The sequence below is a fragment of the Nuphar pumila genome, chromosome 2, assembly GCF_984573655.1.
Source record: "Nuphar pumila chromosome 2, dmNupPumi1.hap1.1, whole genome shotgun sequence".
Classification (NCBI taxonomy): Eukaryota; Viridiplantae; Streptophyta; class Magnoliopsida; order Nymphaeales; family Nymphaeaceae; genus Nuphar; species Nuphar pumila.
In genome coordinates, this window is record NC_143250.1 from 9,037,514 (window position 1) to 9,064,895 (window position 27,382).

At 36.4% G+C, this 27,382-nt stretch overlaps 1 protein-coding gene across 1 annotated transcript; it reads left to right on the plus strand.

Annotated features, from left to right (window-relative positions):
* LOC149844677 (mitochondrial arginine transporter BAC1-like) lies at positions 1-27,382 on the plus strand. Its single transcript, XM_089997299.1, has 10 exons — positions 1-327; positions 11,499-11,585; positions 24,686-24,787; positions 25,671-25,775; positions 25,851-25,955; positions 26,032-26,229; positions 26,302-26,400; positions 26,482-26,608; positions 26,746-26,817; positions 27,126-27,382. The coding sequence occupies exons 1-9, from the start codon at positions 241-243 to the stop codon at positions 26,802-26,804; spliced, it is 969 nt and encodes a 322-aa protein (XP_089853425.1). The 5' UTR covers positions 1-240; the 3' UTR covers positions 26,805-26,817; positions 27,126-27,382.

Here is a 27,382-nt window from a genome sequence, read left to right on the forward strand (position 1 = left end):
GAGCTGGGGTTTCTCCTAAAACTTTTGAAACACAAAAGAAATGTGCCGTTTCATGCCTTTTATCAGAAGTTTTACGGTGACTGTGATTAAAGCAGTGTGATTCAAGGGGTTTGAGGTAGCAGTAAGGGACTTTGGTCGCCAGATAGGCTGCTAAGATTCAAATCCGCGCCACTCCCTTGCCTAAGCCGAAGCAGGGCGACTCCTTGAGCGGCAAGGAGAGAAAGATAGAGAGAGAGAGGAATGGCGGAGGCCCGCAAGGAGTATGCTGCAGGGTTTGCTGCAGGAGTTGCCACCGTCATTGTTGGCCATCCCTTCGACACCGTCAAGGTACATCTCTCTCTCTCTCTCTTGTGATCATTTTGTGCTGAAAGTTGTCATTCAAGTGATTGGGAAAGGAGGATTTTGTTTCTTATGCTGGTTTGGATTGTTGGTCATTGTCTGATTAGAGCATGAACTTCGGTACCATTCATTTTGTGCTGAAAGTTTTGTCATTCAAGTGATTGGGAAAGGAGGATTTTATTTCTTATGTTGATTCGGTTTGTTGGTCATTGTCTGATCAGAGCATGAACTTCGGTACCAATCATTTTGTGCTGAAAGTTGTGTCATTCAAGTGATTGGGAAAAGGGGTTTTAATTCTTATGTTGGTTTGGATTGTTGGTCATTGTCTGATCAGAGCATGAACTTCGGTACCAATCATTTTGTGCTGAAAGTTGTGACATTCAAGTGGTTGGGAAAGGAGGATTTTATTTCTTATGTTGTTTCGGCTTGTTGGTCATTGTCTGATCAAAACGTGAGCTTCGGTCCCACAAAGCCTGCCTCACATGTGTTGCTGGGACTATAGTTGGCAAACTCGTGACTCGGGCTCGGATAGGACCCCTACTGGGTCACCGAGTCGGGACTCTATAATATATAGTGTAAGCACACATGGAAATAACTAAACTTCAAGTTAATATGTCAATAGTTAAGTTACAAAAACATATAATTATACATGATTATTAACTTTTTTCATTGAACAATATTAGATTCTACTTTATATAAGAAATTTGCATTAAAATAATAAAATACATGATAAAAAATTTTATTTAATGGGTTGGATCAGTCCTGAATAGTGACCCAGTTGGGGTCCTATCCGGGTTGACTCCGTCGATTCCCGAGTTGACTCACCAGGTTTGTTAACTATGGCTCGGACACTTCAATCTGTATCTCAAAATGACAAGAAGTCCAAGATGGGAAGTGTAAATTTCATTCTATTTTGCTAGTCATCTAGAGAGGAAGACCCTAGGGTGGAGTTGCTTTTAGATGGGTCACGATCTATTTGAACATTCTGACCTCTTGGAGCTCTTGACCTGCATCTCCTTGATATTTTGGTTCTCTGTTGATTGATTCTTGCTCCTTATGTCACTCTGAATTGCTTGTCTGGGTAACCAACTTCTAAACTGTCCACCGCGCCACTGCCTTCACTTGCACCCGGAGCAAAGTGTCAAAATAATGAACATGGATTCAGTTAATCCAATACCATCGAATCCCAAAAGTATGAAGAAAGATTTATCATCTCTTAATTATGAGATTATGGAAGTATGTATATCATCACATTGTGTTGCTACTATGCTGTTCATTGTAGTTCCTTCTGCTTTGCAGCTTTTCTACTTACCATCTATGTAAAAACAGCCTATATAAATAATTAATTAAGAGAGTAAGGGAAATGGTGAGGCTACATAAGGCAGCACTTAGAGAGTCTCATTCTAGTTTCACACGACAACCTGCTATTCTAAAATTTTTACTTCTGTTGAGAATTCTTCACTGTTGGATCCTAATGGTGCGCCATGGAGGATTTGATCACCAAATCCTGGCTTTGAAGCAAAAAATAAATTTGGGAATTTGTAGGAAGCAGAACCTGAAGGAATGTTAAACATGAAAATAAGTGTAGAAAGTTGAAGGATGAATCTATGAACATGTCACAAGTGCTGGAATATGGTATAAGAAGGATCAAACATTGTTTTTCGATACAGATCTTGGATCATGATTAACATTTGATAAGTTACATGCCTTGCTTCTACTTTCATCTTAAGACCATATGCCAAAGTGAGACACAGTTTTCTCCCAACCTCATGTGACCATGGATTTTGGAAATCAAACGGGTATCTGACCTTAACAGTCAAAACTGCCAGGTGCTGCCTAGGCACCAGACCATGAAAAGGTGAAGTTACTAATTCTGTGGCAGAGAAACTGAAGCATTTTTCTCAATCTAGTCTTGTGTCAAGAATTTAAGACCATTTCTATGTTCTGTCCCTTTGATTTAGTGGGTTCTGATTAAATGTTTGCATGTTTATGACCTTGTTGGTGATTTACTGGAGTTCATAATGTTTGCATATTTTTGTGAACTTGTTGATGATTTATTGCTATGTAGTCAAAAGCGCTAGGCGGTGCCTTGTCGGTAGACCCCTAAAAACACTAGTCAAGGACTAGGAGGGACTAGTCGGTACCCCAATTAAATATTAAAAAAGTGCACAAAATATACATAAAAATATGTTTAATTCTTTTGCTAATAAGATGATTTCATTACACAATTACAAAATTACACATGCTTTCACAAAATATATTAATATACATAACCAGAATATACATATATATAATTGTATGCACAAAATATATATATTTTCAATTATTCATGTAATCAACAAAATATGCTATCAACCTTTCACAAAAGCACAATAACACATACATATATAAATAACCTATTACATAATTCATAATGTTAAACATGCTTTGAGGCTTTTATAGAAAAATTCATCAGAAAAAAAGTAAAACACGCATATATAAAAAACGTAATCAATTAAAATTAATTGTGCATGCTTTTAATGTTTCACAGAAAAAATCCCAAAAGCAAAGTAGCACACACACACACACATATATAAATATAATAACTAAGCATGTTTTCATGATTTCACAAAACAAATCACACAAACACATGCACATACATATAATTATATATATAATAATATATATGAGTAATAATTAATAAATAACTAAAGTGCCCTCGTGCCTAGGCGAAGGCAGCTTAGTCGCCGACTAGGCGCCTTAGTTAGTGCCTAGCCAGAAAAATTGGTACTTTTTAAGGTACCCATCTAGGAATTGCAAAGCCTAGGCGTTTTACTTTGCCTAGATCGACAAAGCGGACTTGTCAGTGCCTAGTCGGGGCTTTTGACTACATAGATTTATTGTAGTGTGTACATTGTGGAAATCAACCCTACTTTCTCATTATTGGATATTCATGTTTCTGCCTACTTGCTTATTATTTTAGAAGCTTAAGAGAAGGCCTTATGCTTACAGTTTGAACTTTAAAAATTATGAGAGCTATCTAACGAGCTATTTGGATTCCATGATGACTATAGACTTGAATATGCATCGTAAGACAGATGACGATAATGGAGCTTGTACTTATCTCTGATCCTGATAATGGTGATTAAGATGGCAAAAGGTTGATTTTATGGTAACCTACTGGAATACATCATGAGTATGTTAATCATGAACTCAGCTAAGAGCTCTGCAGAGGACAGCAAGAGTTGTTGGAAGCTTGAAGACATGGGAAACTAGGATATGCACTAGGGAGGATATGACTGCAGAAAAGCTTTGAGCACAATATACATTGGGTTATTATGAAACAGCACTCTTCTGGGAAGAAAATTGACATCAGTCAGTTATTAAATAACAGGATTGATGACACTGATATATTCCTTGGAAGCAGCATAATTTCGGTGAGCCAATATGTGCAAATAAGCAATTTTGCTGCTTGCCTCACTGCACAGTCTATTCCTAATAAAACTTAATTCACAGATTGCGTTGTGCAAGCTATCTTCAATATGATGCTGAGCAGTTTCATTATGTAAAATATGATTAAATTGCAAGAACATACATTTCATAGTCCAATTTTGTCATAATTAAACCGGATTTTTATGTTGTTAACAGAACATTCAATAATTCAACACAGTTATCTTTATCTCCCTCTACAATAACAGATTTAAGTTATATTCTTATGTCAGAGCAGGCTTCTTTCTACTGCCAAAAGATTTGTGTTATTTAATTCGGTTTTTAATATTCTTGCCAAAATACTGCCTTTGGTGCTGAATGTGAGCACAAACTGCAAGAATAAACTATCGATGTTTCAATAACATTGGGCTTATCATTATAAAACCATAGGAAGAAACACAAATGTTTAGGTAATATACTTGTTGATATGAATGGCAACAAAAGGATCTGTTCTCAATATTACATGAAACATACTCTTGCAGGATCTGTCGGTGAACTGATGAAAGATGATCAACAGCTGTGGATCTTGAGACAATTGATATAGAAATTATCCTTTGCATTTCTGTGAAAGATAAAAATGATTTAATCTATCACTTGCTATATGAGAATTAGGCACTTGACATGCTCTACTAGGATAGTTATGTGTGGGTTGATTATTCATATTTCTATTAAAGTGCATAGATCTGTATTGTGGTTACTATAGAAATTTAGGAAATTAGGGCACACACCATGAGAAGAGTGAGAGATAGAAGGAGAATACTATAGAACTTCATGAAGAGAAAGGAAAAAGGATTAAGACCTATGTCACAGGGATTCGTCCAGACATGTGCTGCACCCGCGTCGACGCGACGCAATGCGGGTGCCGGTGCGGGTGCTGCACCCGGTGCGGTCAACCCGACCCTGGGTGCGGTCAACGCACCCAGGGTCATTTTGGTCTATTTTTTTGATTTTTTTTTAAAAATTTTGCCCTGTGAAATGGGCTGCGAAATTTAAATTTTTTTTTCTTAACCGAACCAATGCGCGCCACGTAAGACGACTCTTCATCAAGCTTCTCAATCGAATGCAGATACGTCAACATAAATCTGACAACCTAATAAGTGCGTGGGAAACCCCAAGGAGTTTTATAATAATGGTTTCTGCAGAGGTGTGGGCCCCCAGTCACATGGGCAACTGAAAGCCCCCTGTTCACGTGACCATTTAATCCAGGGCCTTCCGTGAAGGGCTCTATGTTGTCCAGGAGGAGGTGGGACGGATGAGGGATTTGACTTAAACGGTCCGAGACCCAAGGGCGCATTCATGATTGACGGGCATCCCAAGCACATTGTAAGGTCGCTTTCGCCTCCACAACTTGATGCAGACTGTCGTAAAAACATGAACAGCCCTTAGCCCTCTCCTGTAGTTATAGAAAGACCAGCATTAACCTTTTATGTATAAAGTGTTACAAGGAAAAAGAATATAATAATAGTAGTAAGGTAAAGCAGTAGGGGTGGGGAGGAGATTACATCAATAAAGTATTCTTCGACAAAGAATTATTGTTTGGTGGGGGAATGTGGGAAGAGTGTGGGTTCCCTATGAAATGGACCCGCGCCGGGGGAACCCCAAGACCCCCTTGATATATATATATATATATATATATATATATATATATATATATATATATATATATATATATATATATATATTACATTTTTGCCCCTGCCACACCCCCGCACCCGGGTTTTTTGGAAGTGCCGAATCCCCGCACCCGCACCCATGTGACATAGATTAAGACACTCTATTGGGAGCCTCACTACGGGATAAATATCTTTGACTTCACACTAGAGTTACCAGAAGCTTCTTAGATAGTTGGGAAGCATACTTTCGGAAACTCGGTTCATAAGCGCGATATTCTTTGCTTCTGAAGCTTGATGGGAATCTCGATTCTCCCACACTTTTCCTATGCTTCCCACACACTTCCTACATACTTTTTATATGTCTTCTTGTACTTATTTTCATGTTTTCTATGTGCTTTCTATCATGCTTTTCACTCACTTTCCATGTGCTTTCTCAAAATTGGTAACTATCATTTTTGGATTTTGACAAAAATTTAGTTCTCACACTAGAAAATCATGAAATTTAAGAATAATTATTTTTATTTACTTCCCATTCAATTCCGATTTTGCTTCTCATTCGATTCTCATATCGCTTCATCATCAATTCCCATTTCGCTTTCAAATCGATTCCTCGAATCTCGCTTCCTATGAATTTTAAAATGCCTCGCTTCTCATTTCCGCTCTTTGTATCATTTTCTACTTTTGCTTCCTAGTTTGGCAACTTTGCTTCACACCCTATAGCTGTTTTATAAGAGCACCTCTAACTATAATGAAACACACACATAGAGGGGTAGCACACAAAACGTAAAACACATTATACATTCTTTAAAATCTCCCCTCAAACTTGGGATGCCGTAAATACAATGATATCAAGTTTGAAGAGAAATGGTTGAAATGTCTTTAAGGATAGACTCTTGGTGAAACAATAGCAGTCCCAATATATGACAAATTGACAATGTGATGACTCCTTTCAAGCAGGTTCTGTGAGTAAAGTGACAATCTATCTCAATATACTTTATCATCACGAAATTCTGGATTCTTGACTATATGAATAACACTTTGATTATCATAGTGCAAAGGCATCCTACTATCAATTTTAACTCCCATATCCTCCAACAACCATCTCAACCAAACAATCTCTACAGTGACTTGAGTTCTAGTTCTATACTCAACTTCAGTTGTGGATAAGACAACAATTTGTTGTTTCTTGCTCTTCTACGATATCAAAGAGTCACCCAAAAATACATAATGTGGTGGAATGTCTATCTTGTGACACTCTCCAAAATTGGCATTACAATAGGCCCTCAATTATTGTGCATATGAGGTAGAGAAAAATAATGCATAATGCACAGTATCTCTAATGTATCTATTAATCCTTATCACTGTAGTCAGGTGAGTGGATTTGAGAGCGCTCATGAACTGTAAAGGTAATGTCTGGTATGAAAATAGTCAAATAAATCAAGCTTCCCACCAACTGTCTATACACAGTGAGATCATCAAGAAGCTATCCATCTTAATGCTTTAATTTGCAATTTGCTTCCATAGAAGTATCCCTTTGTTTCTTATCATCTACTAATTCAGCCTTATTTGTCAAATCTGCAGCATACTTATGTTGTGTCAACAAGTAACCTTTTTCTAAATATACTATCTGAGGTTCGAGGAAGTACTTCAGCTTACCCAAATCCTTCATTTCAAAGGTCTGTGCTAATTGAACCTTTGCATTTTTAATTACGGCCCTATGATCTGCAACAATGATCATGTCATCCACATACAACAAGAGTATACATTATCCTCTACTAAAAGTAGTCACAAACATGGCAGGATCATAAAAACTCTGCGTGAAGCACAATCTTTTGACAACTGATCTAAACTTGTTAAGCCCTATTCTATGAGCTTGCTTCAAACCATACAACACCCTCTTCAATGTTCATATGCTTTCTTCTTTATCTGATACTCCTTGAGGTAACTCCATATAAACTTCTTCCTCCAAGTCCCCGTTTAGGAAAACATTTTTTAGCAGCCATAAATCACATCTTCTAACTACTGCCACAGCTAACGACATCATGATGGTAGTCATATACACTACAGGAGCAAAGGTCTCAACAAAATCTACTCAATAGTATTAATTGTATCCCTTTACCACAAGGCAAGCCTTGTACCTTTCTATGGTTTCATGTGCCTTGATTTTAACCGTGTACACCCACTTACAACCAACTATATTTTTGCCTTCTGGCAGCTTAACCAACTTCTAGGCTTTCATCCTCTTTAGTGCCTCCAATTCCTCGCACTGCCACTCAGGCTACAACATAGGATATGCTTATGGTATGTCTGAATGAAGGCTAGAAATGTCTGGTGAGTTAAAAAAAATTCACATAAAACAAAACGAGGAGGATCAGATTGCTGGAGGAAGGTTTATTGCTTGCACACTATGTCACAGGGACTCGGCCAACTAGGTGCTGCACCCGCGTCGACGTGGCGCGATGCGGGTGCGGCACCCTATGCGGTCAACCTGACCCTGGGTGCGGTTTATGCACCCAGGGTCATTTATGTCCAACTTTTGGACTTTATTTATATATATATATATATATATATATATATATATTTTTTTTTTTTTATATTTTTGCCGCACCCCCACACCCAAGTTTTTTGAAAGTGCTGCACCCCCGCACCTGCATCCATGTGACATAGCTTGCACATTAGGATTTGCTTGGAAAGGATTGGGACTTTGCTTAGGAAGATCTTCCTCTTCTTAATCATGCTGGTCAAGAAAGGATAACAGCCTTCTGCCATAGGTTATCATTTTCTTCTCTTTTTCAGAATCATCCCAAAAAGGTATAAAAAAGGAGAAGGTATCCTCTAGATCATTAACTCGCTGATTAGAATTAAAATAGGGCATATTCTCTAAAAGCTCCACATGTCTAGAGGTCCAAACCTTCTTGCTCACCGAATCATGACATCAATAACCTTTTTACCCTTTAGAATACCCTATAAAGCAACACTTTACCATTTTAGGGGACAACTTATCTCTTTATTGGGATGAAATAATAACAAAACAAGTATTTATCAAATACCCTCAATAAATCATAATTGGGTTCCTTAATAACTTCTTAAGTGGGAAAATCTTTCTGAGCATACTTGAAAGCATCCTATTTATCAAGTACACTACAACTCCCACAGCTTCTGCCGAAAACTCCTTAGGCATCCACTATTAAACAATAGTGCTCTAGTGGTTTCAAGTATATGTCTATTTTTCCTCTAAGCAACTCCATTTTGCTTTAGTATATATGGACATGATCTTTGGTGTACTATTCCCTTCTCATGCAAGAATTTTTGCATGTTAGCTACAAATTAAGTCTCAATAAAACCATAAAATTTCTTAAAGATATCAGACAATTTACTTTCTATTTTTCATGAAATATATCCATGTACTTCTAGTATGGTCACCAATAAAAGTCACAAAATACATGGCTCCTCTTTTTGACACAATTAAAGAAGGGCCCCAAACATTAGATTGAAGAGCCTAAGTAATAAAAGGTAATAATGTCCTGTGCAACATAGCCCTCTTCACACCATCAAACTTAGGGTGAAGAGCCATAAGAAACTCTATTAGTCTAACAATCTCTTTAGATTGATTACACAAATCTGTGTATGTTCTACAATCATTGCATTTATTACATTTCATACACTTCTCACACTTCTTGTTAATCTCCATCAGAGCAAGAACATCCTATAATTGCTGCATTTCTGAAAAGAACTCCTGAATGGACTTGCTTCTTTGCCTCATTCCCTTTAATTTTTGTGTAAGTTGATAATGCATTGTTCAGTTTTTTTGCTTGTAAACTTGTTTGAGAAAGCCCCATTCTTTTTTAGCTTCTTGAATCTTAGAAAAGTTTATTGTAATTCTTGCTCCATTGATCCAAGAATCCATGCCTTTACTTGTGCATTATTCATCTTCCATTCCTTTTGGTTTGCTTTTAGTTCCATCTAGGCAGCCCCCAAGACCTCTCTTGTCAATCACCGGAATCATAAAGCCAGGCCAATAACTATAATTGGTCCCATTAAGTTTCACAAGGATCAATTGGATAGATTCCTCTTTTTCCATACTCTCCACAACCCCCAACTACAATATTCATGTACCTGCATAAAGCACACACACAGCTGCACATGTACCAAGAAGTGCCGATTCAGATCCAAACACAACAATGTAACAAATTCTATCAAAGGGGCTTCACAACATAGGCTAGAAATATGTAGCCGACAATAGAGGTGGGCAATGGGGCGGGCAGGGGCTGGGCTTGGGCCTATAAATTAGACCCAAGCTCGACCTGAACGGGATATAGATATGTGTGTGTGAATATATTATTCATAATATATAACTATTTAAACTATATATATAATATATGTGTGATATATATTTCCTGCCCAACTGGGTCCACGAGCCTATGGGTGGGCTGCGGGCCAAGGTTTTTCCAATGGGCTAGCCTGAACTGGTCTTAGGCACGGCCCGTCAATTGACGAGCCGGGCTTTGACCGGGCCAGCCTGGTTAATGGTCCAGTCGGCCCAGTCCATTATAGAGCCAGACCGGCTCATTGCCCACCCCTGGTCGACAACACCAGTCATGCAAAACTAGCATCAAACCACCTAAATCTGCCAAAACCACAACTAAATAACACAATTTAGGTACCCAAACTAGTTCAACAAATTCTACAGCTGATGCAATACGACAATTGAACCAGTGGAATCCCTTAAAACACTATTACTGCCAGAAATAACCACCCAAAACATCCATAAATCTTCACCAAATCACCATCCAAAATTGATACTAATCAATTCCTTAGGAAAAAATGTCCAAAGGTGCTAATTAGGTCAGAAATAGCAAAATATTAAAAAATGGACACTATTTACCACCATTTCCAGAACATCAGAAAAAAACCCATAAAGATTCCAATACCTGATCATCAAGATTCTTGATTCATATAACTTCTAAATCACAATCTAGCAATCTCCTACCTCACCCAAGAGTACCCCCTTGGCTGTGCTAACATCAGCAATGTGGCACACAAATCAAGGTCCGATTGCTCTGGCTCAGAATGAAGCCTTTTTCCTCCTCTAAAACACTCCATGAAATGCTAATCTTGTTTTGGATATGGCTTTGATACCATATACAAATTCAAGAAATTAGGGCACACCATGAGAAGAGTGAGAGATAGCAGGAGAATAACTTCATTAAAGAGAAAAGAAAAAGGATTAAAACACTCTTATGGGAGCCAAACTCTCGAGCCTCACTACTGGGCAAAAATCTTTGACTTTACACCCTATAGCTATTTTAGAAGAATACCCTTAAGAATAATGATATATACACATAGAGTGGTAGCACACAAAATGTAAAACAAATATTAGTATATTACACATTACATTCCTCAATGGTTACCAAGTTCATGACTTGTATGTTGCTAGGTACCTAAAGACACTTTAGAACTCGTACATGTTTGAGTATGTGCATGTGCATGGCAGTCACCAATACAAGCCTTGCAGTAATATCAATAATGGGTTCTTAGCCCTGCTGCTAATTTGCCCAACTGATGGTGAAAGTTCAAAGATGTGAAATTTTCTTTTACTGCTTTTAATGTCTTGATTTCAATGTGATTATGAAATATGAGGGCTAGATGCTTGGTTAAGAAAATTGAAATGACAAGTGACCTCTTGACATAGAGTTATTAATGCTGCTATTTTTTGTATTACATGATCAATGCTTGTAAGTTTTTGTTCCATTCATTTTATTAAAATTTTCTATAGCTAATAACACATCTAAAATGAATCAATTATTCCTGATGTTTGGATATTTTACGTATGCCTGCCTCCCTTGTGATCCTTTCAGCTTTGCTTGCATCCTTCTATGACCAAGTTCAGAAGTTAGGGTAGTCAACAAGGCAAGTTTGACTTAGTTGAGCATACAAGGTGCATTAGCACTGTCTTTCAAATAATCAAGTTGATGTACAGTTTGGTCAATATCCCTGGTGTAAAAAAATATATATTGTCCAACAAGCTCTAGCGACCCATGTCATTCTCATATTACAACATTTTTTCCCCAATTACAGGTGAAGCTGCAGGCACATAATACAGGAAATGAAAAGCTGTATAGAAATGCTTTTCATTGCTCCACTCACATCCTAAGGACAGAAGGGGTATGATTTTCTCTACTTTCTATGATTTAAGAAAATAAAGTATCTTAATGTATTACAAAATACGGTGAGGTTATTTTGGTAGTCATAAATCCTCTATTAGTGTTTGTGTTAACAGTGCTGATGCACATTCCATTTTCATTGCCAATGCTTTACGATAATCTTGTTTGTTATATGCCTTGTTATCCTTGCTGCATATGTCGTCTTGTTTATTGACTAATGATATGCATATTGTATTTGGTGGTTATGCTGGAAACAAGCAAATCTGTGCATGTGTGCGTGCATTTTGTTAGAATATGGTGCTCTTATATATGTATTTCCTTTTCATATATATATGTGTGTGTATTTATATTTTTGTCTTTGTAATAGGCATACCCTTTTGGGGTATTTATGTAAATTCACACTGTAATAGGAATTTGTCCCCTAGGGACATATTTTCTTTTTTTACATTTATTTTTGTCTTTATTTTTTCACTTTAGGGATTTTAGGTTTTGGCCAAGGGAATTTTTATCCTTGGCCATGTAGCTGTTGGGGAGTGAACTCCCCAACGGCTACAAGTCTCTTCTCTCCCTCTCTCTCTCTCTTATGTACTCTATAAAAGGAGCCTCTTGCACCTTATTTCTTAGTGCATTTTGTGTGCATATTATTGTCCAATAAAGATGATTTTTTTACCTTTTGTGTTACTGCATATTGCTTATAAGTGGCTTTTGTGATTGTGCATCGTGGAGCCCTTTAGTGGCATTGTATTTGTTCATTTCTTGTTTCATTACATGATATCAGAGCCATCACAACTTTGAAGCTTGTTCGTGGACTTTGCTTTTATTCTCTATTTTTTCTTCTTTATCTCTCTCTTTCTCTTCTTGTATCTATGAAGGATGAACGAGAAGTGATTGTCACCATGCCCGTGAGATTCAATGACACAAACTATGTGATGTGGGCATCCATAGTAAAACATAAGATTTGGGAAAAGGGTCTATGGGGCTTGATGAACGGATCCGATTCTTACCAAAAATAAAAACAACAAAAAAGTAGCTCTTTAAGGAGAAGAAATGAATAAAGCCATTTCCGACTATGAAAAGAGATGGAAGGAGTGGAAGATGGGTCATTCTAAAATCATGAGATGATTCATTAATAGTGTTGAAATAAAAAAGTGCTCTAGTTTGACAAAATTTGAGTTTGCTAGTGATGGTTGGAAGTAAAGTATCTCCAAGATATGTATTCCCTAAGGGATGTAGCTCATGTGTGTAACTCCAAAAGAAAGTGAGGACCATGACCCAAGGAGATATGATCATAAGAGAATATTACAATGCTCTTTCTTTCTTTTGGGATAATTTAGCCCTCCTAGAGTCTAAGTGACATTGTCCACTTGACATAGTACTCCATGAAAAACAATATGTCAAGGCCCGAAAATCACACGAGGAATTACAAGCCTCCACTTTGGAAGAAACTCAAATGATTATGGAAGAAGCTTAAATGACTATGAATACAAGAAGAATGGTAAAATAATATGCTACTTTTGCAACGAGTCGGGTCACATCAAGCTATTTTGCACAAAAAAGAGAAGAGAAGATTGAAGAGAAAAAAAGAAAGTGGCCTCTATGGGGCCATCTAACGAGAAGGATAGTGTAGATGAAGGCTCCAAAAATGTGACACTTGCTCAACTCATGAAAGTTCTTCAACCACTATTCAAGGCTCAAGGCTCTTTTCTTTCCGGTGCGGTTATCTCAACATGCGTGAACCCCAGTAAGAATTCTTGGATTCTTGATTACGGTGCTTCTTTCTATATGACTCTTAATGAGTCCATATTATCCAAATGTCACATTAACCCCAATGATTTTTATGTTTCAATGGAACATCTTTGAAAATCAAAAGTTTTAGAACTTTGAAAAACTCTTCTAAAATTAACCAAAACTTTCATGTTCTATACATTAGAGTAGTACCTAAACTAAATTTAAATCTCCTATCTGTTTCTCAAATAACTTACCATAGATGTAAGGTCACGTTTTCATCTAATGATTGCTTGATATAGGATCTTCAATCCGAGAAGCCGATTGGGCGAGGCCATAGAAGAGGGGATCTCTACTACATGGACAATTTAAAACTATCCAATCAAGTTTTTTTAATTTTATTGAAAAGAAAGATATTGAAAAGGAGATTAGGGCATCCAAGTATGTTAAAAATGTATTTATTTATTTTTCTTGAAAATTGTAAGGAAAGGGATTTGATTTATGAAGATTGTATTCTCGAAAAAATGAAATCTTTACCTTTTGGATCTAACCATTTTATATCTAAATTACTATTTGAGTCAATGCATTCAAATGTATGGGGACTGACACCAATTATGTCTAAAGTAAGAGTTTCTTACTATGTTATATTTGTGGACGATTATAGTAGGCACGTGTGGATTTATTTTCTTAGACTCAAATCTGAAGTATTTGATTGTTTTAAAGAATTTTATAGTTATGTCAAAAATCATTTTAAAGCTTCCATTAAAATATTTAGATCTGATTTCGAAAGAGAATTTCTATTAAATGATTTTTAAAATTACCTTGATCAATAAGGGATTATTCATCAAAGATCTTGCCCTTACACCCCACAACAAAATGGTTAGTCGAAAGGAAACATTGGCACATTATTGAAACCACTAGGACTCTTCTAATATCCAAAAATGTTCCTAAAATGTTTTGGGCCAAAGTCGCTCTTACAGCAGTCTATTTGATTAATAGAATGCTTTCTAAAATTCTTAGAAATATCTCTCATATTGAAAAATTATTTAAAATCCCTTACGATTATAAAGGATTGAGAATTTTTTGTTGTAAATGTTTTATCATTTCTAATAAAAATGATAAGCCTTCCGCCAAAGCCATTCCCTGTGTTTTCTTAGGCTATGCGGAAAATAAAAAAGGATTTAGATGTTATGATATTGAAAATGACAAACTTATATTTTAAGAAATGCAACTTTTCTTGAAAAGGAAAATGGTTTTGGAAAAAATGAGTCTAAGAAACCATGTGAGTACTCTTTTTTGTTCAACTTAGTGGATGATAATGTTGTTAAGCATGATATTGTTGATGATTATGTACATGAAAGAAATGATATTCATGATATGCATGAGTAACACCGAGAACACTCATGATGCTCATTAAAGTAATGTTCCTATTGTTGAACCTCACAATGAAATACAAACTTATTCTTGTCGTACTCAAGACCATCCACCATGTGCATTAAAGAGGTATTCCCAAGGCCAAGGAATAGATCAATCTAGTATTAGAAGATCTACGATAATATCCCTAGCACCTAATAGGTTCGCATCATATGAGTCGTTTGAACCTAACTATAGAGGTTACCTTATGGTCATTCGCTCCTATGTCGAACCATCCTCCTATAGTGAAGCCAAAAGTCATCATGAATGGATTGAGGCCATGAATAATGAATTAGAAGCTTTAAAAAAAGCTAAAACTTGAGAGATTCAATCTATTAGAAAATGTCTTATCTTTCAAATGGATGTTAAAAATGTTTTTCTTAATGAAACCCTTGATGAAAAAGTCTATATGGAACCTCCTCCTGAATTAGGTTTGACACATAAGAAAGTTCTTCGCCTGTGAAAGACCTTGTATGGTCTAAAACAAGCTCCTAAGGCTTGGTATGATCAGTTTAGCAATGTGATGGCTCAACTAGGATTTAGATCTTGTTAATAATGATAATGCATTGTTATAGTCTTCTATACAGGTATAGTCATTTTACTCATCTATTTGGACAATATGATTATCACATGAGATGATAAACAAGGAGTTAGTCATATCAAAAATGTCTTAAGAAACAACTTTAACGTGACAAATCTTGGTTTTCTTCAATATTTTTTTTGGAATTGAAATTGCTTATTCACCCTGTGGGTATTTTTTGTCTCAGACTAAGTATGCAACAAATCGAAAGGTCAGGTCTTAGTGATGAAAAGAGAGTTGACACGCCATATGTCATCAGTGCAAAAATGAAGAAAAATGATGGCAAACCTTTGAAAGACCCAACTACATATCGCCAAATGATTGACGCCTTAACTTACCTTTCTATTACTCTTTCTGATATTGCTCTTGTTATTCATACTACTGGTCAATTTCAACATTCTCTCACTATAGTACATATGAGTGGTGTAATGATGATAGTTAGATATGTTAAAAATATCATGGTTTATTTTTTGTCATCTTCGTCCCCATTAGATGCTATTGCATATTCTGACTTTGATTGGAGAGATGTAAATGATCGTCACTCAACTACCAAATTTTGTATTTTTTATAGGTGATTCCTTGATATCTTAGAGATATAAAAAATAACAGGTGTTTCTCTCTTTTAAAAAAGTCGAATATCGTGCCATGGCCACTACGACTTTTGAATTAGTATGGTTGCAACCTATGTCACACGGACTCGGCTAAGGAGGTGTCGCACCCGAGTCGACACGCCCCGACACGGGTGCGGACTCGAGTGCGGCTTCAGACTCGGTCAACGAGTCCAGGCCGAGTCCGTCCACATTTTGGACTTGGTCAACTTTGACCGAGTCCAAAAATGTCCATTTCGACTTTTAAATTACATTTTGGATCTGGGTCGGGTCGGGTCTGGACCCGACCCAGATCCAAATTTCTTTTGCAGCCGAACCCTAAAGGGGTTTATCGACAGGGGGAGGGGCTTACCCTCTCGATTTTGCTTCTCCCCTTCAGCCCCTGCAGCTTTCTCCTACACCCACGCCGACGATCCAGACTCCGGCGACGGTACGCACAGGCAGCCACCGTCTCCCTCTCCGTCAACACTCAACAGGTATGTCGATCGACCCTCCCTCTGCTCGCAGCCTCCCTTGCACCCTCTGCTCGCAGAAGAGGGGCTCGGCCCCTCCCTGTGCGTCCGATTCATAGAGGAGGAGCTCAGCCCCTCCTCGTTTCCCTTTTATTGCAGGGGTAAGAAGTAGGAGTGGGGGAAGGAGGGGGCTCGGCTGACAGGCCGAGCCTTGCCACGCCGAACAACGGGGGAAACGAGGAGAGGCTCGGCCCCTCCTCGTTTCCCCTGCTGCCTTTGGCTTTTTGGCAAGGGCGAAGCCCCTGGCACAGATAAGGTTCGGCAGGGGCTTGCCCTGCCCCTCCTTTTTTGCATTAGATAGGGGGTAGCTCCTATTACTATTATTTTGAAGTGTTTATTAACTATATTTTATTTACTTATTTTCTTTTCAGTTTTCACTTTTCAGATATAATGGCGAGTTCTAGCGGTAGTGTCAATACATTTGGTTCAAGTTCTAACCCTGAATTAGAAGTTTCTCAACCACTTTGGAGGCTTATGACAAAAGGGGTAAAAGCTAGTAGTGGTGGTGGTGAGAATGTACAGTTTTATTGTAATCTATGTAAGACTGTTTTCACAGGTTCTTATACGCGTGTGAAAGCACATCTTTTGCATATTCGTGGTCAAGGAATTAGGGCATGTTCTGGGGTTGACAAAGACATGTTAAAGCAATTAAAAAAAGAACAAGAGGAAGTTGAAAAGAAGAAAATTGCAGAGATGAGAAGTGATTCGATTAATTTGTCTTTTCCTACTGCTAGTGATATACAAGAAAAGCTTTTAAAGAAAAGAAAGATGGAAAGCAATAAAACAATACAAGCATCATTCAAAAACATGGCAAGAGCAGAAATTGATAAAAAGATTGGTCGATTCTTTTACTCAAGCTCAATTCCTTTTAATGTAGCTAGAAGTCCATACTGGAAAGATATGATTACATCTTTGGCTAATTGCAATTTGAGTGGTTATGTGCCTCCTAGTTCAGAAAAACTAAGAACAGTCATTCTTGCAGAGGAAAAAAATAGAATTGAAGACTTGTTAGAGACTCAAAAATTTGCATGGAAACGACATGGAGTGTCGATTGTTTCTGATGGGTGGACTGATATACAAAGGCGACCACTGATAAACTTCATTACTTACTCACTTAATGGGTCAATCTTTTTGAAGACTGTTGATGCATCTGGAGAGTATAAAGATGCTGAATATTTAAAGAGATTATTTATCGAAGTGATAAAAGAAGTGGGTGAAGAAAGTGTGGTGCAAATCATTACTGACAATGCTCCAGTTTGCAGTCGTGCAGGAATGAATTTGGCAAGTGAAGATACATATTCACATATTCTGAAAGTTGCTGAAACTCGTTTTGCTTCTCTCATTGTTATGATAAAAAGAATTAAGCAACTCAAGAATGCATTTGATGATGATGGTGGCTGATCAAGATTGAGATTTTTATCGTACTGAAGATGATGTCAAGGCTCAAGCTATCAAAAAATGCATCTGTGATGATTTTTGGTGGGATAAAATTACATATTTTGTTGAATTTACAGAGCCTATTTGAGAAATGTTGAGGGAAGTTGACAGAGATGTACCCATGCTTCATAGAATTTATGAAATGTGGGACAATATGATTGAAAAAGTTCAAAGTATCATTTTTAAACATGAGAAGAAAGATATTGCACTTGATGATTGAGAATTTTACAATCATGTACATTCAGTTTTAGTGAGAAGATGGGATAAAAGCAATACACCTTTGCATCGCATGACACACTCTCTCAATCCAAAATACTACGCAAAAAAAATGGTTGACAGCAGGTGTTGGTCGTGTTTCTCTAAATGAAGATCCTGAGATATCAAGAAATAGAATGATATATTTGGGAAGACTTTTTAATGATTATGACATGTTTAAGGTTATAAATAGTGAGTTTGGCAAGTTTTCTACTGGGAGATTTGATTCTTTAGCAGCACTTGTGGCAAGGGACGAGGAAGATCCCCTTAATTGGTGGGCAACATATGGATCAGAGACACCAAATCTGCAACGTCTTGCAATGAAGTTCTTATCCCAACTTGCTATATCATCTTGTTGTGAAAGAAATTGGAGTACATATGCTCAAATTCACAACATTAAAAGAAACACTTCTCACTAGTAAAAGAGCAGATGATTTGGTTTATGTTCACTCAAATCTACGATTAATTTCTCGCCGCACCAAAGAAGAGTATAGGTACTTTATTTTTTTTGTATTCAAAGTTTGTATTTAAATATTTGCATTCAAAGTTTTAAGTTAGATACTAATATAGTCATTTTTTGATGCAGTTGTGGACCATCTAAGAATTGGGATGTAAATCCAGAAGATTTTGACTTGGAGGGAGAACATAATTTACATACTCTCAACATGGACTACCTTGATCCTGTTCTTCCCTCTAATTCAGACGATGAGGCAGATTTATGATAAGTTTTGTTGTTTATCACACTCACAAGCTTCTTTATGTGTTATATTTTGGTAAGTTTGTGTTGTTAAGAATTGTTTTTTTATTTTTGCTTTAAAATTTACAATCTTTATGTGTTAATTTATTGTTATATATATAATTATATATATTTAAAATATATATATTTATAATATATATATATATATATATATATATATATATATAGCCGAGTCCCCGTGTCCAAAATTTTTGGAATTGCGCCGCACCCGTGTCGCACCCGCACCCATGTGACATAGGTTGCAACAATTACTAGAAGACTCGGGAATTTTCATAATTGAACCCTCCAGATTATGCTGTGATAACAAGAGCACCGTCTATATTGCAAGCAATCATGCATTTCATAAGCGAACAAAATATATTGAAATGGATTGCCATTATGTCTGTGAAGAATTCTTGAAGAAGACCATTACTCTACCATATATGTCATATGAGTATCAACTAGCAGATTTCTTTACTAAGGTGTTGTCTCCCAGATTCCACTTTCTTCTTGGCAAAATCGGTTGTGATTTCGTAACCTCGAGGGGGGTGTTAAAATATGGTGCTCATATATATATATATATATATTCATATTTTCATCTTTGTAATAGGCATACCCTATAGGGGTATTTATGTAAATTCACCTTGTAATAGGATACTGTCCACTGGGGACAAATTTTCTTTTTTACATTTAATTTTTTTGTCTTTATTTTTTTACTTTAGGGATTTTAGGTTTTGGCTAAGGGCATTTTTGTCTTTTGCCATGTAGCCGTTGGGAGATCCCCAACGGCTACAAGTCTCTCTCTCTCTCTCTCTCTCTCTCTCTCTCTCTCTCTCTCTTATGTACTCTATAAAAGGGGTTTCTTGTCCCTGATTCATTAATGCATTTTGTGTGCATATTATTGTCCAATAAAGATTATTTTTTATCTTTTGTGTGTTGTATTTTGCTCATAAGTAGCTTTTGTGATTGTGCAACTTGTATCCCTTTAGTGGCATTGTATTTGTTCACACCTTGTTTCATTACACATTTGTGTGTGCATGCTTGCTCTCAGACAAGCTTTGTGCCCTTGTTGGGGGAACTTGGTTATGTTCTTCAGTGTTGCTTCTATGGATAATATTTGCCTTCTTAATATTAGTATCCAGCTGGTTTAATTTTTTTTGTCATACAGTAATTACTTCTACTTCCACCATCAATAACTTCATTCACAGTTTGTTATTTAAGATTTAACTAAAATATTGTTTTATTTTTCCCTTGATTGATTATGAAGTGGTGGACACAACATAAAAGGTTTAGGATGCTCCCAAATTACCTTTCATTTCTTCCTTGGAGATGACTTCTTACAGAAGTTCTAATCTGCGAAGTTATATTGCTGAACATAGTGAAGTACAGGATCACATAATTTGGATGTGCTATTTGACACATTAGCATGTATATGTCTAATAAGAAAACATGAATGAAAAATCAGGGCCATATGTTTCATACTGGTTTCCTTTTGATATATCTTTACAGGATATAGCTGTCTCCTCATATTACTGCTTCAATCTTTGACATAATGAGATCCATTATAAAGTTTCCAATAAATCCAGTGTCATAAGCAGATGTGACATAGATATGAGCTGTTATTATGCTTTTGAGTAGCTTCTTGATATTCTTTATCCTTCGGTCATTGACTTCTACCAAACTCTTAGCATTCTCTACACAACCTCTTGCTGCTTATTTTATGAATACAGAAATGGGGTTTTAATGTGCACGTGCATGTACTTGGGAAAATATCTTTTCTTCTTATTATGCTGTGCAGTGGCAGACTTTTAAGTGTAGGGTTATTTTTGTCATATCATACTCTTGTTTATGTCCTTCTGTGCTATGTTACCTAGACGTTGATGGAATGAAATAGGTGCACTAAGAGCACAAACATAAGCCACTAGGGCAAAAGAGCACCAGCCACTAAGGGCAAGAGAGAGCATAATAAATTTTTTTATTAAACCTCATAATGCACAAAATATGTAAATGAAAGAAGGGGAGGAGAGATGAACTAGCTGTTAGAGAGTTCTCAAAGGCTTGTATTTGTAGCCGTTTGACTCTCCAACACCTATAAGGCAAAAAAATAGTCCAACAGCCATAAGGTCCAACCTATTTCAAATAGAAAAAAGTAAAAGTGCACATAACCCACGACATAAGAAGCCACCATGCTGTCCTAGTACTTAATCTATGATATAAGATCAAAAGTACATATGAGTATAAATGTATTTAATATATATATATATGTATATATATATATATATATAATACATGAATTCTAACATTCCTCCTCAAATTTTTACCAAAAGTTTGCCAAGAAGAAATTGCAATCTAAGAGTTTGATGTAATGTACAAATGAGTGCTGGTTTTCTTCAAGTATTCTTCTTGTACGAGTTATGTATCTGTGTGATTGTGTGTACTTCATATATAATCTGTTTTACAGTTCTTTTTCAAAAATCACACTTCACATTCACCCATAGTCCACACACACACACACACACACACACACACACACACATATATATATATATATATATATGTGTTTTCTGTGTAAATTATATTTTAACATATCATAAACATATATTATAAATTTAAGCAAATTATTTAATATAATTGCTTTGAAGTGTTCGACGGCATGTTATGTTTTGTCTATTGCTTATTGTGGATTGATTTTATATTGTATACATATTTGTTATTAATTTTAGCAGTTTGTTTACATATTTTTTATATTTTTTTATTTTTATTTTATGTGGGGTACCGCCTAGTCTTTTTAGGGGTCACCGCCTAGTGCCTTTAACAACTAAGGCCGCTGATGGTGGCTGCCTTTGGTGGTAGCTGCCACCAGTGGTGAGGAGGGTGGGGGTTGGGGAGCAAAAGGGAGGAGAGACGGAAGGGGGAAGAGTGTCCTAACATCGGGCCTCCCTCCCTCTTTTTTTTTTAATTGAGTTGTGCGCCTTGCTCTCAGGAAGTAGACCGTTTGAAAGACCCATTTCTTGGGCGACTTTGATTTGGCTATTCTGCTCGCTCTCAGGAAGTAGACCATTCGTTCTGTTCCCTTAGGCCCGCGACAAGTTCGGTTAGTTTAGCTAGTGAGGTAGGTGGGTGCGAGGCCAGCGGCTTGGATTAGAGAAACTTTCTTTCTTGGGCAACCGATAGCTAAGCACAGTAAAAAAGGATGGATCACAAACTATCCTTTAGCGACCAAAGGAAGGTTATGAAAGAAAGGCTCACCTTGCTATAGTGACCAGGTCAGTCTTTCGTTTTTTAGGTATTATAGGCCCTTATTCCTCTGTTTAGGGGTAGGGTTCCGCTCTTCCCGTCGAGTTAATTGATTAATGAAACATCCTTCAAACCTCTCAAAACCCACCAGCTCGGGAGAATGACATAACAAGCCATCATGCTGTCCTAACCAAAAGTACATATGAGTGTGTGTGTATATATATAGGGTAAATATTGGCTACTAATGAAGGTAAGGAACTAATGAGTAGAAATCACTCTTTTCAAAACAAATCAATTTTTTGTAGATCAAATGTCACGGATGTGATCTACATGGTCTATTTAGTAGGAAACTTGTTCTGGATAATGTGATTATGACAAGTAATTAGGTTTCTAAAGGGGTCCAAATATCAACAGCCCACAATGTGCCAAAATTTCATAACTCAAAAAATCACATTTTTACATCAGAAAAGCACAATCCAAGGCTTGATTCTTAGCAAACAAACCATGTTGAACACATCTATGTGGTTAGATTGAGTCGATACAACTTGCACCTATGATTTCTAGCTCATTAATTCCTTACCTTCATTAGTAGCAAATGTTTTTCCACATATATATATATATATATATATATATATATATATATATATATATATATATATATATATACACAACTAAGGTACATGAATCTAACAGTGGATATTGTTGTCAATGACAGACATGGGTACAAAGTTTGATGTGTCAGGCCTTAAAAATCTATGGATATAGATACACACACATGCACACAAAAGGGCGAGAGATTTTTGAACGACCATCTGACTGCAAAGCGATAGGGTAAAGCGTGTGCGAACATTTAACTACAAAGCAAGTGATGAAATTAGTAATACATTGCATGAGATACAAATTAATAAAACAATAGCTATGTATTCCATAATTCTTTTTTTTATGATTAAAATCAAACCATGAATATATGGTCAGTACAAATTCATTAAGATGCGGGCCAGCAATACAGGTGTATCGTATCATATAGTAAGATATGAAAAAAAATCCAGTTTAAAAAGCACAAAAATTAAAAATGCGCAAAAAATCTTATAAATTCTAAAAAATCAGAAAAAAATGAGAAATATCATAGGGGCAATAGAAAAAAAGAAATCAAGCTTAAGAATTATGAACAATTAAACATACACATTCACTTTTATAACATGCAAAATGATATTGTAAGATACTAATAACTAACAAAACAAAAAGGTTTAATTTTAAAGATTCACAGTAGATAACAAAACCAAAGACAAGTTTTGAGTAGTCAAACTATAAGAATCACATAATTTAAGAATAAAATAACCACAAAGAGAAATAAAACACATTTTAGTAGTCAAAACTGCAATATTAAGTAAACTGAATTATGAAATAAATTGAGCATGAATAAATGTGTAACGATTATCAAATATAAAAGCCATAATTATGATGTTATAAAAATGTGTCCATTACATATATCAAAAGAGTCCGAGATTAAACATTAAAAAGTAAAAGGGAAGTAATGTCATTTGGTAAATATTAAGCATTAAAAAAAAGTTTCATAATGTCTTTCATTAATCAGTTTCACACTTTCACTAATTACAATAAACCACTATTACTGATATCGTTGATATTTTGAATATATCGTGATATTTTCAAAATATTGGCAAATAAAAAATATCATGATAATATCACTATATATAGATTTTTTAAAATTTAAGTTTTCATTTCCTATTTTTTTGTTTCTTTTGTGTTTTAAAACCTTTAAAACATGTTTCTTTATATTTTTGAAAGAAAAAAAATACAAAACTTATTATTTTCTTGGGTTTTTTGTTGTTATTTATATTTTTTTCAATTTTTTAAACTCCTGAGATTTTCCCAAGATTTTTCCGAGATTTATCAATTTTTGAAAATCTCTCCAAGAAATACTCTCGCCGAGAAATTATCTTTAACGATACAGGTGACTATGCAACAAACACAAAAGTTAAATAATGTGTGTTCTTCCATAATAATGCTGATCTTCTTTCTTGTCTTCACTAGTCACATTAAATTAAGAAGAAATTTATGTTTTTTTTTGTTTTCATTGCTTATGAAATAAGTAAATAGGACTCTACTAAAGCCTCATTTATTTGAAAAGTTGTCATTAAAAGTAAATAAGATCTAAAATAAATTACCTGAAAATTTTCAACAAAAAATGTAAAAACTTGTGTGTATCTTACGATACGGGTCCATACGCTGCATTTTCTGGTTCAAGGGGGTATATTGTATCACATGGCGATACTGTGATACACTCTAACGTATTGTACGATATCATTTCCATAATTAATTTCACATTCTTCATTTCATGAATGTCATTTTATTTTAAATTCAACCATTTTTTTTCTATTTCATGACTTGAAGGAATTGTGTTCCATTAGCTTGCTCATCAGAACCTTCTACACTTGGGATCTTAAACTTTATACAAACTACAAAGTTATCATGAAGAGGCAATGCCATTTGTATGTTGGTAATCTGATGCCTTCAGAGGCTGTCTCTTTTTACTTATATGACATGTTGGTATATTTACCATGTCTTCTTGTTTTACAGATTCAAGGACTTTACAGAGGTGCTACATCATCTTTCATTGGAATAGCCGTTGAAAGTTCACTACTTTTTGGTGTCTATTCCCAAACTAAAGCAGCATTGCAGGTTAGACCAGCCACAAATATTATTTTATGCCCCAACAAGGGAAAATCTCAGACTTGATCAATATATTTTTATTATTTTAACAAACAATGCTCAAAGATCTATCAACATAGTGCTATTTTTCTTATGCCTAGGGGTGGGCAGCAGGTTGGTTATCTTAAACCTGGTCTAGGCTAGTCCAAGGCTCTAAATCCTGGCCTAGGCCTGGTCCAGATGACTCGGCCCACCCATGGCCTTCAGGATGCCCTCCAATGAGTAGGTGTGCAAAGGATCATGCATGAATGGCTTGGCCTGGTTTCATTGTCAGGTAGGCTGACTGTCCCATTGATGGACCATGGTCTGGTCAAAGCCAGCCCGGCCTTTCAATGAATGGGCCAAAGCTAAAAAATGAGACTAAAATAGGGCCCAGACAGGCCTGACCATTGACAGCCTGATGTCTAGCTACTTTCATCAAGGGCTAGTAAATGAGCCAAGCCGAGCTTTAAGTGTTCAGGCTTAGCTCATTCTCGTGGCAAGCTGAGCTCGAACTGGCTATGAAAGAAATACATTGTTTCAGAGCTGGAAGTAATAGAATTACAAAATGTAGTTTCAGAGCAGGAGGCAATAAGATTTATCTCTAAACCTATTGATTGCAAGCCAAATACTTCAATCTGTTGTTCCACACCACATTATGTGATGTAAAATGTATTTAAAATATATCTATTACTACTTAATGAGAATATATGAACCGAGCCGAGCTGAACATCTAATCATGTTTCATATGCTGAGCCTATTTTATGGGTTTGAATGATGTGATCCGACCCACGAGCCGGTCTCTCATTTCCCAGCTACTTGCATGTAATGAATTATAAGCTTGCAATAATGTATTTTCATTGATTGGTGACAGGGAGCCCGAGACAGTGGCAAGCCAAGTCTTCAGGTGATTATACCTTCTGCAGCTTATAGTGGAGCCTTGATTAGTGTCATATTATGCCCATCGGAGCTGGTAAAAGTGAGGACTTGTTGAGCCCTTCTCTTGGTGATGCTTGATTTATGTTGTGCTTCTTGTAAAATTTAGTTTCTTCAGTGTAGGATGCAAGTACAAGGGGCTGATTCTGTGGCTTATAAGGGTTACCATCCAAGATATAATGGTCCCCTTGATTGTACTATTAAAACAATAAAGAGCAATGGAGTAAGTAATGTAATAAATTTACTGCAGAAGATTGATTGCAACATCACATAAGCTGACAACTCAGCTATATTAACAGATCCAGGGTCTATTTCGTGGTGGTCTTACAACCTGCTTAAGAGAATCAATTGGCAATGCTGCCTTCTTTTCAGCTTACGAACTTAGTCGCTACTACATGCATTCCAAAGTGAAATCTTCATCTACCCTTGGCCACTCCCAAAGAATAATTTTTGATGTGGCCATTGGTATTGTTAGTGGGGGACTTGGTGGTATGGCTGTAAGTACTGAACTTGGCATATGCAACAGAAATTTGGCTCAACGTTTTCACACATTTCTCTAACTTTCACAGTTCTGGACCGCTGTTTTGCCACTGGATGTGGCAAAGACAGTTATTCAGACTTCTCCGGACACGACTGCTAGCAGGAATCCATTCCGTACATTGCACTCGGTAATGTTACTTGAATTCACTTCCCTTTGATTTATTTTTATTTAATACAGCACAGATTGATTTATCCACGGACCTGTGTAGATATATAAGCGAGTGGGGTTGAGAGGTTGTTATGCTGGCCTGGGTCCAACAATGGCGAGGGCCTTTCCTGCTAATGCCGCTGCCATTGTGACATGGGAATTTACTGCAAAGATTCTCGGGATTGCTCGTCAGTGAAGAATCTATTTTTTTAGTTATGGGGCATCATGACAATAACACAGCATTATACTTCTGAACGAGTTTTTGCAGTTCTTGGTTTCCATTTTATACCTTCCATCGCTTTGAAGAATGGGATTGCTTTCACAGATTTTTTCCTTTCCAGCGGCCTGAATTTGGTGATACGTCAGACTCATAGTTTCCGATGATATGTTCATAAAGGTTTGTGATTTGTGTTGTTTCCAATCCTCAGATGATTTATGGGCCTGTCTGTTGTATGTGCAAACTGTTTTCTTGGGTTTATGTGTTAATGCTTCTCGTTTCAGCTTACCACAGATGCACTTCTAGCAGTTGGATAGCTGTATAGTGCATTTTCTGCCTTCAATATTGCAGCATTTGCCAAGATGCCTATCTGCTAAGATGTTTTATGCTATTCGCCACTATATTAGCAATAAGCTTCTGGTATTTGCATTGTTTTTCTCTTTTGGTGCTGTCTAATAATGGTTGTCTTTCTGCATTACCCTTTGTAGCTGGAGATTGTACCTCAATCGTCTGGGAGCCTGTAACCAAGTTTTCAAAGAAAAGGGCACATAAGAAAGATTCATAGGCACCGTGGAACTCAATTAGGCATTTTTTAGTACTTATTTTACACAGTTTTGTGAGGCTTGATTAATACATTAAGCACTACAAGTTGCCAAAAATTGATGAATACAGACAAATTTGCTTGTGTATAGTGCAAACTGCAACTATGTTAGAAATGCTGGCTGCAAATCCTTATTTTATTTAT

What these genes read in the sequence shown, in the direction of transcription:
- LOC149844677 (XM_089997299.1), top strand. Translation starts at nt 241, where the DNA reads ATGGCGGAGGCCCGCAAGGAGTATGCTGCAGGGTTTGCTGCAGGAGTT. An exon ending in ACATCCTAAGGACAGAAGGG is followed by an intron (nt 11,586 to 24,685) that starts GTATGATTTTCT and finishes CTTGTTTTACAG; the next exon opens with ATTCAAGGACTTTACAGAGG. An exon ending in CATTCCGTACATTGCACTCG is followed by an intron (nt 26,401 to 26,481) that starts GTAATGTTACTT and finishes GGACCTGTGTAG; the next exon opens with ATATATAAGCGAGTGGGGTT.